Source organism: Centruroides vittatus, unplaced genomic scaffold, assembly GCF_030686945.1.
Source record: "Centruroides vittatus isolate TY-2023 unplaced genomic scaffold, ASM3068694v2 contig_549, whole genome shotgun sequence".
NCBI lineage: Eukaryota > Metazoa > Arthropoda > Arachnida > Scorpiones > Buthidae > Centruroides > Centruroides vittatus.
Window position 1 is genome coordinate 2,187,486 of NW_027122325.1, and position 15,169 is coordinate 2,202,654.

Consider the following 15,169-nt stretch of genomic DNA (forward strand, 5'->3'; position numbering starts at 1 on the left):
TCGAACCCGCAACTTCTGCTATCCGTGCAGACACGTTACTAGTTACGCTACCCGGACCTTCGCTCCGATCTTCCCTTCCAGTTGATATAAGATTACTATACCACCATCGACGGTCATTACATTGCGGGTTCGAATCCTGCTTCGGGCCGATTCTTTTCTTCCAGTTAGGCCTAAATTTATTTAAATTATTTAATTAAAATTCTAATTATTAAATTTAGCAAGAGATGGCGCCTAACGCCTAACTCTAGTAGCAAATTAACTTTAATTATTAATATTACTATAGCCATTTGCTAGCCCGATAATTCGGCAGTTGTTGATCTTTATATGTAACGGGTTAGTTGTTGTTTATTTATATATGTAAAATTATATGGCGTTAGAACGGTGAAAAGAGCCATTTCAGATTCAAAACGGATTCTAGTATATTTTCTTATTAAATATTGCAGCATTACTTCTTCCGCCTGCAGATGGCTACGCTTAGTCAGCCATATTCAGCAAACGAAATCAACAAGGCAGTTAAGGAGACAAATTCCCTGACTTTTTGACAGTTTTCGACAAATTCCCTGACTTTTTGACAATTTTCGACAAATTCCCTGACTTTCCATGACTTTTTCCAAAACGAATGAAAATCCCTGACTTTCCCTGACTTTCCAGGTGCGTAGGAACCCTGTATTTATTTCTTATATTCTGAACTATCATAAACAACAATAAAAAACATTTGTTAAAAATGCATACAGAATCAAAAGAGAAACAGTATATGATGAATTATTAAAAGAAAGCTTAAACATTTCTGATATTCTGCAAATGATGATATATACAATAAAGTTATAGGAAAATAACAACTGATTTCCTCTTTGATACAGTGATACCTTGGTTCTCATCGATAATCCATCCGAAAACAATTGGCAAAATCTGAAACTGACAAAAATGGAGGTGATTATTTCTATATGAATCAATGTAAATCTAATTAATTTGTTATAGACAATCAATGTAAATCCAATTAATTCGTTCTAGACACTCCAAAATACATACCAAAAACACATTTTATAGAGAATAAATATAGAATTTAATACAAAACACAATAAAAAATTAAAATAAAATGAATATAAAAGACTAATTTAAAGAATAAATTAACATTTAACATGACATTCGAAAGGCTGCTGGCTCTGGAAACTTTCATTGGTCCCATGCATGATGAAGCTAAAAGGAAAGGAAAGCAATAAAATTTTGGCTGAATGCAGGGGGGGGGATAATGCTCACACAATGAGAAACATACTCTGAGCAGGAAAACATATGGGCTGCCCTTTATTTTTGCAAAATTAGCAGCAAGGTCAGGTGGGCACGACAACAAAACCCAAGACAAATTTTTCATGGGAAAAATTGACAAAAACCAAAATGGACGATAACCAAAGTCAACGAAAACTGAGGTACATGTATTACTGTATTTCATCTGATGATCACCCTGAACATGAAAAATTTGATGTCAAAATTTATGATTGAATTTTATAAAACTGATCCTAGCACTGAACAGAATGCTTGTTCACTACAGCGATAGACAATAAATCCATGCTGAATTCACATTCTAAGCAATTTATATTAGAATAGCTAGTGTCATACTGGAGTGGATTTCTGATAAGACTAGTAAATAGGAGCCCAAGGCTATAAATTTTAAGGAGTAGAAAATTTTTTTAATATATCAAATTATATATTTTATAAAAATTCTTATATATATCTATCTGTAAGAATATATATATGTAATCAGGTGCAGCAAGCATTGAACAAAAAAGAATTACAAATGTAAATTTAAGCAATAGATGTATATTTTAATAGATTTTCAAAGGATCTTATACTACTTTTTCAGGAAAATATCAGTATATCAATCATTTATCATATAGTACTGTACACAAATTTGTTTTTTAATAATTAAATGACAATAAAATAAAATAAGCAAACAAGAGTTGCTAGATCCGTGAATGTATATGCATTTTATTATTACTGATGTTAAAAATTAACTGTAATGTTCAAGGTAAATATATATAAACTTTAGATACAAATATATACAAACTTTACATAATGGCAGTACTTTGGATAAATTAAATTTTTCTTTTTCAGGCAATCACAATACCAAAATTTAATAAAAATGGTAGAACAGAACAATATTATGCAACAGTTACAAATTAAAAATATACAATACATATATTTGCAAAAAGTTCAAAACTAATAACTTTTACTACAGACATAAAAATATAAAATATTGAAATTGAAATATAATATTCAAGAGAAATGGCATATTTCAATTTATGTGTATTCATTTTCTTGAACTTTAAAATTAGTAGTTTTTAACATTGTTAAACAGTTGGCACAATTATGTTTTTTAAATATAACAGAATTTTTTAAAAGACAAAGCAAATTTTTATTTCAGCCATTGACTTTGAAAGTGGGGCACGTCCATTTTTTGAAAAATAAAAATAGTTAAAGCTGATTTTTATTACAAATTAACATAAAATTTATGTTTTTAATCAATTCATAATACGTATTTTTTAATATCAGTGTAAATTTGTTACTTGTAATTTATATTGTCAATGATATTTATTGTGAGTTGATTTTGAAAGTGAGGCAAGTCCACTTTTCTGTATATTCCCCAGAATTATTACAAATTAATATAGAAATGTCACAAACATAATGCATTTTTAGTATATAAAGTGAAAAGTAAAGACTTCTATTCAACCAAACCTCTGGAGGAAACAATTTTGAAAAGAACAAAAAATCCTGATAAACTGTCAATTGGTTGAATATTTTCTGGATAACATTTTCAAGAAATATGCTATATAAATTGTTTTATAAAACACTGATAGAAAAAGATTTGCAATTTAAAACTTTTGATTTATCACCAATTAGGGGTAGGCCAAGTAGTTTTGGAAAAATAGTATTATCATCTTTAAATGCGAAAATTAGGCCAATTACTAAAAAAAAATATGAAGATATGATGGATTTATTACTATATGCACCACCCATTCATCATGAATACTTTAAAACTCTGCACCATATAAACTAAGAAATATAATTATATGCATACAACTTATTACTGAATATATTTTTTTTAATTCTGATGAAACCGTGTTTTTTATTTCTTTGCTCACACAGACACAATGTAGTGACAATTTTCAAACACTAGGCAAATTATTCATCTTTATATTTCAATTTTCAAACAATGTAGTGTTTGAAAATTGTCACTACATTGTGTCTATGTGAGCAAATGAATATTTTTTCTTATTTTCTCCACTTTTTCCTATAAAATTAAATTTATTTTTTGTTTTATTGTAGCTTTCCGAAAGATGTAAGAAATATTGATATAAAGTAAATAAGTAAATAAATAAAATATTCAATTTTTAGTTATTATAATTATATTCCGTTTAAAGAAAAAGCAACGTTTTCAACAAATCATTGCTTTTGAAAGTGAGGCAAGTCCATTAACGCATACCAAAACCATAATTTTTTTTCACCTAATGCAGATAACCATTATTGCATGATAACCAATTTACGTGAAATAAGACCAAAAACTATAAAATAAGTCTATCACTGCTTATGAATATTTTTAAACCCATTCAAATGCAAACCATTAAATATCTAGCAATAACATAAAATGGACTTGCCCCACTTTCAAAATCAATGGCTCATTTGATGAATTTCAAATTAAAGCATTCTTGCTGTTCTAGATCACTTGAAAGTTGGTTAAAAATGGTAACCTGCATATGAACAGTTTTACAATAAATTCTTATTTCTTATTAATTTAAGAGATTTAAATTCAGAAAGTAAGAAAGCATACTATCCATATTTGTAAGTGTTCTAAGATTTTTAGAAAAAACAATGATTGAGAAATGCTTATATCTGCAAGAATATTTATGCAAGATGAAAATATGACAGTATCAGTATGTGCAGTTGGATTTGCAACAATGAGTTCATAAATGTTTACTTTTCAATATACAACTGTTTAAAATGTGTGAACACTACTCTAAGATTAATTGCAGCAGCGACAAACCGTATTTCAGAATATTTGTTTTCTTACCCACAGTAAATAAGAATTTAGGATTGATAATACTGGAAAATAGTTTAAATGCCTTGGTACCTTGGTACTTTTAGTAATTGAATCTGATATATCAAAATCAATGTTTTTTTTTTATATCATCATTAAACTTTTAGCTAAAATGAATATGAAGCATCATATTTTCAAAATTTTTCTAGTTAAATTTAATTTCAATAAACAAATTATTAATTACTATTTTTGAATTACTATTTTTGAATTTCTTTTTATGGATGTAATAATCAGTAAGGCAGAAAAAAATTGTCCATGCTTTATTGATTAAATCTGAAAAAAATGTTCCAAAAGGACCATTATGATATTCAATAAAAAATTTTTCTTTAATTTATTATGGTATTTTTTGTATGTAAATGGTTGTTCAAGTGCCAAAACATTAAACCAGCACGAAAGGATACCTCACACATTTGTATGTAAATACAATAAATGTAATTTTGGTTAAACAATTTTTTATTATTACCATTATTATATGTATTTTTACCTAACAGAAGAACAAGAAAGATATATTTCCTAGTTTTTAAAGAAAAAAGAAAGAAAGAAAGAAAAGATATCCTCTAGAGATGACAAAATGTTAAATCAATCTACCTCTGGTGTCAATAATATTGTACTAAATAATACACTTTTTTGTTTATCAGACTTATGCTTAATAAAAAAATTTACACTTTTCTCAACAAATCTGTCAAAATAATAACTACTATATCAGGAACTGTTTACTGTTTTTTATTCATAAAATGTTTTTGATCTTATTTAAGGCCATCCTCAATATCTGTAAATATTGAATAGTAGTAATTATTATTTTGACAAATTTATACTGTAATGCTGTATTTCACCTGAATTTAAAGATAGTTTGCTCAATGTTTTCAATTTAGTCAGTGATTGTAACAAATAAGTTAAGCAAAACAAAAGAAAAGAAAAGATATTCTTTAAATATTTGTTTTATTATATATCAGGTTGTAACTTGAAGTTTGTGATTAAAGATAACACAATGAATACAATTCTTCTTAATCATAAGTCTGATAACAATTAAATTTTTTTCATTCAACTGCCCTAAATTTATACATATATTTAGATCTGCATTCCTTATGAAGAAACAATGAAAAAGTTGCAAACAACTCTTGATGTACAAGTAAATAATTTATATAATTTATAAAGAATAACCATTGGATGAAAAGCTGATGAAATATGTTTTAAATTTTAATGATTATTCTTCAAAATGGTCTATCAGAAATTTTACTTACTAGAGGTGCTGAAATCTTGTTTATACTGTATTTCTGGAAATAATGCCAAAGAGATGTTAGTACTATTTTCAGAATATGCTAAAAGTAGTATTAGCAATCTTCCTATATATGTAACGTTATGAATCTGATGTTTACAATTATATCTATTAACTTTAAAAACAAAATCAAAATTCCAGAGATCTGATCTATTGAATGTAATATTCAATATAAAATAACAAAACTGAATATTAATAAGCATTATTCATCCATTTGCTTTTTTTATTTAAGATTTTAACTTTTACATTGATAACACACTTTTAACATATTTCATTATCAATTATTTACATTTTAATCTAAATGTTTGATATTTAAATTGAATTGATCATATTATCTATTTATTAGTGTTATTTGGTTAATAAAAAGTTTAATCAGCTGGAGATTAAATTTTTCTTTAAAAAATTATCAAATAAAATCAAGTTTTCACATTAAATTGTATTTTTTCTTATAATTCTTCATAAATCCATCCAATATTTTCCAAAACAAATTCCAAATAACTTAGAATATAAAAATTATTTAGTCTAGAATTAAAATTAGTTTATCGTCTTTCTATTTTGTTCTAACTTGACTATAACTGTTGAAAGCTTTTAAGAATATTTGTTCTCTAATTTTTTTGTGTTTGGTGAATAATATTAATATATTAATGATTAATCCTGTTTTAAGTGTTTCATCTTATTTTATTTTTCTCTCTTAATTAATTAAAATAATTGATGAAGTGTATAGTTCTTCAAAAATTTATCATTTGTTTTGTCTGGCAAATCAAAATTATTACAATGATGCAGTTAACTCACTATTATTAAATATTGAGAAAATTTATTTTTAATTGAACTTAAGAACTCTTTTGAAAATAGTACAGACATTTATAAAGTACTCTGAAAAATGGAATTGAAGTATATTAAATTCCTGTTTTCTGATATATATCAATTATAAAAACTTGAATAAAATGATTATTATTAATTAATAAAGACAAGTTGTAGTAAATGCATAAATTTTTCTTTCTATTATTTTAATTTTATTTTCATCCACTTTCTAAATAAGAATTACAAGAAAAGTGTCTGTGTTTTAATTCCTTGACTTCTTTCTCTTTACTTAATCAAAACAAAATAATGAAAAAATATACCAGATACTGGCATTTGGACATAATTAGTGGATCAAGTTACAACAAGTTTTGTGAAATGCAATTTCAATTTAAATTTGTAAAATTTAACAATGTCAAAAGAATATGATGCTGTAATTAACAATGCTGTTGTGAATCTGGGCCCTGAAATCTTATTGAATGTTTTATATTTTGTTTGTATAAAGTTTAGTATGATACAATCTGATTGTCATGGTAACAGAATGTCTTCAAAATTAAATTAGATAATTCTGAGTTGTCATTTCTCCTAAATTTAAGTCAGAGTAACTTGAAGACATCAGAGTTGTAAAAAATGCAGACAATATTACTCTATAATTTTAACTAAATTAATCATGCTTGTAACTTATCTATGAAATAAATTTACATTTCATTTTAAGAAATCTGGATAAAATAATTAATACCATAAACACAGAAAATTACTAATATAAAAGTAAGAAAATTAACTAATAAAGAAAACCAAATAAATCATCATATATAAAACAATTACAAAATTTATTAAAATAATTATAAAATTTCCTTGATGTAATTGTAATGTAGCAAAATTATAATGAAAACAAAAATAATATATTAACATAAAGTTTATTTAAAATAAGAATCAGTAATATAACACTTCTATTCATAGTTTCCTTATAATTCATAATGTTATTTAACTCCATATTTTATTAAAGTACAATATTAATTACATTAAATTGCCAAAATAATAGCTAACATTAATGTTCTTAAAAAATTAAAAATATATTATTGCTTTTAATTAATTATTTTATCTTCTTAGAAAGATTAAAAAATACAGAAAAAAGTATTTAAAAAATGTTTAGGAATAAAAGTTATCCATTATTTCAAATTATTTATTTGTAATTTATTATCTGAATAAAATATATTAAAAATTTACCATCATCTCTTTCACTTGCAGAAGATGAAGTACTTGCCATAGTAGAGGAACCTTCTTGTTTTGATTGAGGGCTAGAAGGTGTGGAATCACCACTTTGACCACCAGGACTATCTTGCTGAAAATAATCATTTACATTTTTAAGTTATGACTGAAAATTAAGCATTGATAATTTAAAAATTATTTATAATAAAAAAAATTATAAATATACTGTATTATATAAATTTGTAAAAAACTCAGCATTTTGTAGTTAATAGTGTAATTGGTACTTTTCTGTTAATGGATGCCAGCTGATATGTACAGTCCAGGTAATATTCAAGCTCTGAATGAGGGGTTTCACACTACCCCCAAAATTCAACAATTTTGGGGGTAGTGAGATATTCATCTCCAAAGATCAGTTTTTAAGTCTACCTCCTATTCTATTGATACATGATTTGCATCCACACCCCTAAAACAATATAACATCAAGTACTCCACGAACAGTCAAGGGCTACTCGAAGTTGGCACAGTCGCGTGGACTAAATTGTTAAACATGATAGTCTTCTGGCATCCCATTAACCAAAAAGAACCATGTAATTTTCAAGTCAATAAAAAATTTTAGTATATTAAACTAACTAATAAAATTATATTATTCAAAGTATCTTAAATATTTTACAATTAAAAATGTTTTTTATGCTATAACAACAAAAGATGAAATAAATAAAATATTATCATCAAAAATTAAAAATTAAAGAAATTGTAAAAAAAACTAGAAGTCTGTAAGTAAAATAAATTGGTCTGCATTTGTTCATTTTTCATTAAATTTACACAGATAAAGTAAACGTACATTATTTAATCAAATATTTTTTAACTACCATAATTAGAATGACGATTATAATAGCTTCAGGAGTCATCAATATAAATTTATATAAAATAAAAATAAAAAAATAAATATATCATTGGAATAATAATCACACAATAAATTTCTTATCGTTTTAAATTCTGTATTATAACTTTTTTTAATAAAATATTTTAAATTTAACCTATATTTCATTTTTTAAAATAAATTAATTTTAGATTTTAAACTATATATTCAAGTACTTTCACCCCATAGTTAGGAATAGAAATTATAAAAAAATAATTTAAAAAAATGCTGAATTAAAATATTACTGGATTTCAAAAGATAAAGAAAGTACAGTAGTCCCTTGTTATATCACACTTGTTGAGAAAGAGAAAAAGCCTGATATAATTGAGTACTAAAAAATCTGGGTGTTCAGTAAACAGATTATACATGTAATGGAATCTCTATCCTCTATTCTCTCATCAGCCAGTGTTTTTGATATAAAATAAGCTTAGTTTTTTAATAACAAATTTTATTTGTCATTACATCGTATTAATTGACATTTATATAAACACTGATATCACAAATGCCCATTTAGCATTATTGTTTCTTTAACAATGACATTTAAAGATAAATACTGTCAACACAAAAACAAAATATCACTTGGAATTTTTATTATACAGTAATATATTTCTAATAAATCACTTATTAGAAATTCATGTAATTTATATTTTTCAATAAAAATTATATATACAATAATTAAAAATTTTAAAAATAAATATTAAACATATAATAGTACATCAAAACTTATAAAATTATAGATTAAAAATTCTCTAATAAGTAAAATACTGTATCAAAATGTTAGAACTTTCCATTTAGAAACAAAGATTATTTATTATTTATTTTCCTTTATTATTTTCCTTACACATTAAGTGGTGAATTCGAAATTTCACAGAAACTTGTAAATGATGAGACAGTTATTAAAACCAATAAATAAAGAACTTTTAATATCAAAAGGAAGCATAAATGATAATTAATCTGTCCACCTGTTTTGCTTATTTACATCTTGACAAATTTTTTGTTTCACCTGCAGTAATAGTTTTGAGGACAATGATAGGAATAAAATACTGTTTTTCATTGCAAAAAGAAATTCAATGGCAATTGATAATTTAAAATTTATTGACTCAAGTGCTTTTAAAATTTGGGGGGAAAGCACGATATATCCGAATCCGTGATATAACAAGGGGCTACTGAACTGTTTTCAAAAGAAATGCTACCTTATTTAGAAGTGAAAGAAAAAGGGCCAATGGAAGACATAGCAGGAGTTTATATGATGCCAATATAGGGAAATGAAAAATAAAAAAAAAATGTTAGAAGTAAGAGTGAGTAAGCTATTTTCTTCTAAAATAGGTGCCTCTCACTTTTAAAATTTTCTTCTAAACTATTGACAACTGGCAATGGTTAATTGGGTGACAGAAATTTAAAAATTTTGCACCCTTAGCAAGCATAGTTTGGTGAATTTTTTTCTTTTTGTAAATATTAGTAAAATATATATAAATATAAATATGATTAAGACTTATGAAATATGAATTAAGAGTTATTTCCAACTTAGGAAATGTTTCAGAACAATGTACTGCAACATCATTAATTATTGTATGTCAGAAGCAGTTAACAAAACACATCAAAGAAAAGTTTTTCAAAAACGAATTATTTTGAAAAACTTTTATACTTTTTGTTTTAATGCATATTGTATTTACTGTACTTTTAATTTTATGTAATTATTGTCTTTGTTTTTACATATATTTGTTAATTTTGGGGTAGATATCAACTGTCCTTGAGATTTTTCTATTTACTTGTGTAAAGAAATAAAGTATGTAACATGTATATAAACATGTTTGTTAATTACAAAATTGTTCTTTTAACTCTAACTCATTTTAAAAATAATATTATTTATCATGTAATAGATCAAAAAAAGAATGGTGATTTTAATAACGAAAACAATAAAAAATTTGTATTTTGTCTATTATTGATATCTTATTTTGTTGCCCAGATAACCATTGACCAGTTGATGGTGTCCATAAAATATAAGGTGTGCAGTAAAAAATAACAGTATATAAAAAAACATAGACCTAACAATAGTTAATATTAGGAATTTCTTGGTGATTAGATTAATCAAGAGTTAGTTTCAGATTTACAAATGGACCTTTTGGCCCTGACCAAGGGTAACAAATTTTGAGAATGCAAAATTTTATAATTAATGCCTCCTTTTTATATACATTTATAATAAATTATTAACTAAATAACATTTCAAATACATTGACAAAATAATTCAAGTTATAATAGTGATATACAGCAATGTGAATACAGGTGCTCTCCTACTTACAAACAGGTTAGATTCCAGAGATTTTGTTGTAAGTTGAAATGTTTGTAAGTCAAAAACTAAAGCTTACATTTGTACACAGAAAAGTCATATATTGTTAGCATTTAATTCTTCAATGTACTTGATAGAATACATTATGCTCATTTACCTGCTGACTACTGCTTAGCCACAGATGCTTCACAGCTAGTTTTTTTTCCACTTAATGCACTTAGTTTTATAATGTCAAGTTTAGTTTCCATGGTAATAAAGCCACACTTTTTGCATTTATCTCCACTTTTATATTTACTATTATGTTTTGGAACATTTTTGAAGCACTAATTGTAAAAGTTTATAAAAATTGCAAGTAATAGCACCATTATTGCAAATTTACCAATTTCAATGCCATTTCATGAGTGGCAATGGAACTCCAAATTTGCACAAAATGAAAGATGGAAAAAATTAAATGGATTTATGAAGAATCATACGGAAAAATACAATTTAATGTGAAAACTTGATTTTATTTGATAATTTTTTAAAGAAAAATTTAGTCTGCAGCAGATTAAACTTTGTATTAACGAAATAACACTAATAAATAGATAATTTGTCCAAAAATTAAGATGACGATACACGATAGAAAAAATTATTTATTACAAATTATTTATAAAAAATTTATTATTTATTACTGGCTAAAGACTGACTTTAACACCACTCAAGACCAGCAAGAGATGAATCTGCATGAAATTTAAATTTTAGATGTACAATCAAATTGTTTGTAAGTCTGAAAGCTTGTAAGTTAAACATCTGTAACTAGGGGAGTTCCTGCATTTTGTAAATTTGAATATACTGTACATGGAACTTGGGATAAAGGAGCACCAAAGCTTACTGGGCCAAGGCACCTAAAAGCCTAAACCTGGAATTTTCAAGCATTTGTAATTACAGAATAGTTTATTAATATAAATGGACTGGAAGAATAAAAGCATAAAGGAATATGGTAGTTAACTTTTAAGAATTTTATGAACATTAAATTTGCTTTTTGAGTTTTTATTTGAAAAATTTTGTTATACATTGTGTCTAGCAAGAGCATGATATTAGAGCATTTACATAAGAAGTTAGCATTAGCTTGTATCAGTATAAATTTGAAACCAGTAATTTTGAATTCAATGTTTGAATTTATTTCTTTGCATTTAATATCATAATTAAAAATCTGAATTCACATATTAATACAAAACTAAAATAAATTTTAAATAATAATGAAGCACAAGAATAAAACAAATATCTTAAAACAGATAAACAGCCAAAATAAATAAATAAGAGAAAGTTCATGCAGCCTCATCACCAAGAAATAAAGCATACCAAACAGTAAATAAGAGCCCAATAATGGCACACTGTTCTACCTGTGAAACTTCATGCCATCTGCCATTTTTATCCAACTTCACCTGCATAAAATTTAAAGAATTATAAAAAAAAATCAGAATTTTATAAATATATATGCAAAGTTTATAAGTTAATAAAAATATTAAGATATTTAAATATTACTACTAAAATTTCATTATTTCATAATAACTATATAGATCAGGGGCATCCAACCTTTTTGTTTTTCTGGGCAACATTGGAAGAAGTCATAGAGTTTTAGGCCACAAGTATATTATATATACTTGTGGCCCAATCCTTAAATATACAAGTATTTTTAAGGATTAACATGTCTAGATTACAGTAATAAGTATTAGAACTTTATCACGAAAAAGGATATTTTAAAAAATTACTTTTACAGAAACTTTCAATTTTTACTTAGAAATAGATAAATTCATTTATTATAAAGCAGACAGAGAAAAATTTATTTGAAAAACAAATATTTGTTTTATTTGGGTCTCTAATTAATAAAAAATGATGAAACACCATTTTAAAGTACATTTTTATTCAACTAATATATATATAAATAATATGTAGCCAAAAAAGTAGCCAATGCACCAAATGATATTTTTTATGTCAAATTAACAAAAGGGTAGCCAAATCTTGCAATGCTGGAAGGAATACTAAATAAAGCTGGAGTTAGGACTCAAAGGATTATAGACCCAAATGTGGGAAAAGGAGAGAAAGGACAAAAGATAAAGAAGTGAGGAAGACTGGAAAATTAAGGGTCAATATTTGCATAACAGAAGGTCTATTTAACCTTTCTCACTACTTTTTATCTTTTGGCCTTTCTCTCCTTTCCCCAAATTTGGGTCTATAATCCTTTGAGTCACAACTCCAGCTTTACTTAGTATTCCTTCCTCATTCACACATTTCCAAGTATTTGAAAACATTTCCTTTCCACTCAAAAATAAAATATATATAAAGGTTTATGGCTTTGTGAAACTTCTTTTTTGAGTTTATGCCATTGAAATGAATAAATAAAAATAAAATTAAAAAATTTGTCAGTTTTGTTTACACATTTATTGGGCCGCATTGGAACTTGCCTTGGGCTACATGCGGCCTGCGGGTTGGACACCTGATATAGATAGTATAATAATATTGAATTCACATTAAATGTAATTTACAATGAAATAATAATAAAAAATTCTAAAAGTAATAAAAGTATAGAATTACACTGTAGATTCCTAATAGCAAATCTATGAAAAGCATATCCAGAGATAGATAAGAATTCTCCTGACAAGCAATGTATGTTATTATTTTATTTACTTATTTGTAACACACAAATTTAGAAATATAATATGTCAACAAATTCTAAAAATAGTACAAGAAAAACCTTTTCTTGTACTATTATATCTTCTTTATTTTTTTGTATTATGAAAAAAAAAAACAAGAATTGTTTTTAATTTTCCATAAATTTCTACATTAATTAGTAAATTAAAATTCCTTTTAATATAAAATTACATAGTAGTTAATTAAAGATGAAAAAAACACTAATAAAACTAAATTCCAGTAAAATATGTGAAATAATTTAATGCATAAATATGAATAAACAAATGTTTTCAATGGATTTGAGCTATCATTTTCAGGTTAAGAAAACAATGTTCAAAAATGGAACAAAAATTTGAATATTGATTTTAGATAATGAAAAGATGCCTTCTGATTGGGTGTTAAGGTAAATAGATGTAGGAAATTAAAAAAGGACCTTAAATAAAGATCTCCAGGCTTGATAGAGGGGGTATTAGTGTCCTTGTAATTATTATCCACATTTTTCTTGTATGTTTTGCATATTGGCAATATCTCAATGTGTTTTATGGAAGGTTTCTTGCCAAATGTATAAGTTAGGTCTCATGCAAATGCACTTGGATCTGATGTTGGTGGCAAAGAAGGCTAAAGCGTTATTGTTGTGTCCAGGGCTGGCTTGAGCTATGGACACAACATAGGCAGACACCCAAGGTGCAAAAATTTAGGGACACTGCAGCCAGCATCAATTAAAAGAATTCATTTATCAATTATCACAGTACTACTATTTAAGCATTTATAAATGCAGTATAATTTTAATTTCAAAATATTTTCAGCTATCTTAAACAATCTTCTTCAAAACATAAAAAAACAAATTTAAACTTAAAAATAAGAACAAAAGCGTTATATTGAATTATATTGCATTTTTTAAAGGTTTGAGTAGTAGTACTGTGATTTACAAGTAAAATTTTCAGAAGTGTATTTATTTTAATTAGATATATTGTGTATACATTCAGAGCTGTCACATGTAGATTGTGCAGATTATTCAATACATGAGGAATCTAGTACTAAAAGGAGAGGCATTTTTTAGACAATAAACAGTGATAGTGGAAAATAGAAACAATTAGTTGATGAAATTGTGTCAGTCTCAAACTTCCTAACTTCACATTATAACATCAAAAAAACAAGAAAGAAAGCATGATTTATATTATTGTTTTGCATCTATATAGTGTATAGTGAAAACTTACAGTCCTAAATCAATTCTTTATAAAATACAAGTAGTTTTGGTATTTTGTTTATTATTATTAAAAGTGTTCAAATAAAAAGCTTATCTAGTTGGCTTTTATTTAATGTTCAAAAAAGATAGAGCAGGAGTTGGCAACCTTCCAAGTGGTGTTATTCCAGATGCCGACATGATTCTACCAATTTTGTTACATATATTATCAAAATTGGTCTGGTTATAATAGATTTCAAAAATATATAATTTTGAAGTTAAGTTGTTAATTGAATTATGTTCTTACATGTGAAGCACACATACAACATGTAGAGGGTGACACAGAGTGTAAACGCATGTGCTGTAATATAAATATACAAGCAAGAGAATTGTTTTTAATGTACCATGGCCTATACTAAATTATGGTTTTTATTTAAAAGTATAAGTAATAATTAAAGTATGATTTTTAATATATTTCTATTCAACCAGAGTGCCACTGAAAATCATCCTGTGTGCTATAGGTTGCCAACCCAAGATAGAGCAAAACATTTACATTTAAAAACTCTCTCTCTCTAGAAAATTCTCTCTTCAACAAAGCTGACTAGATGAACATTTTCTTTGAACACTGTTTATAAAAATAGCAAGATAATGAAATGTGTTATGTAGATTACAGTTAAAACAAAATGCATGATATGAAGGAAGGAGGAATTTGCACATTATTATTACAGTAGAAATTC

The 15,169-nt window shown here is 25.8% G+C and overlaps 1 protein-coding gene across 1 annotated transcript in view; it reads right to left on the minus strand.

Moving 5' to 3' along the window:
* The window catches only part of LOC136978694 (C2 domain-containing protein 2), a 172,585-nt gene that overhangs the window by 40,771 nt on the left and 116,645 nt on the right, over nucleotides 1-15,169 (minus strand). The window contains exons 14-15 of the mRNA XM_067274458.1: nucleotides 11,962-12,003; nucleotides 7,392-7,506 (exon numbers count right to left, since the gene is read on the minus strand). Of these exons, the coding sequence (XP_067130559.1) occupies nucleotides 7,392-7,506; nucleotides 11,962-12,003 (157 nt within the window). The remainder of the gene's footprint in view (nucleotides 1-7,391; nucleotides 7,507-11,961; nucleotides 12,004-15,169) is intronic.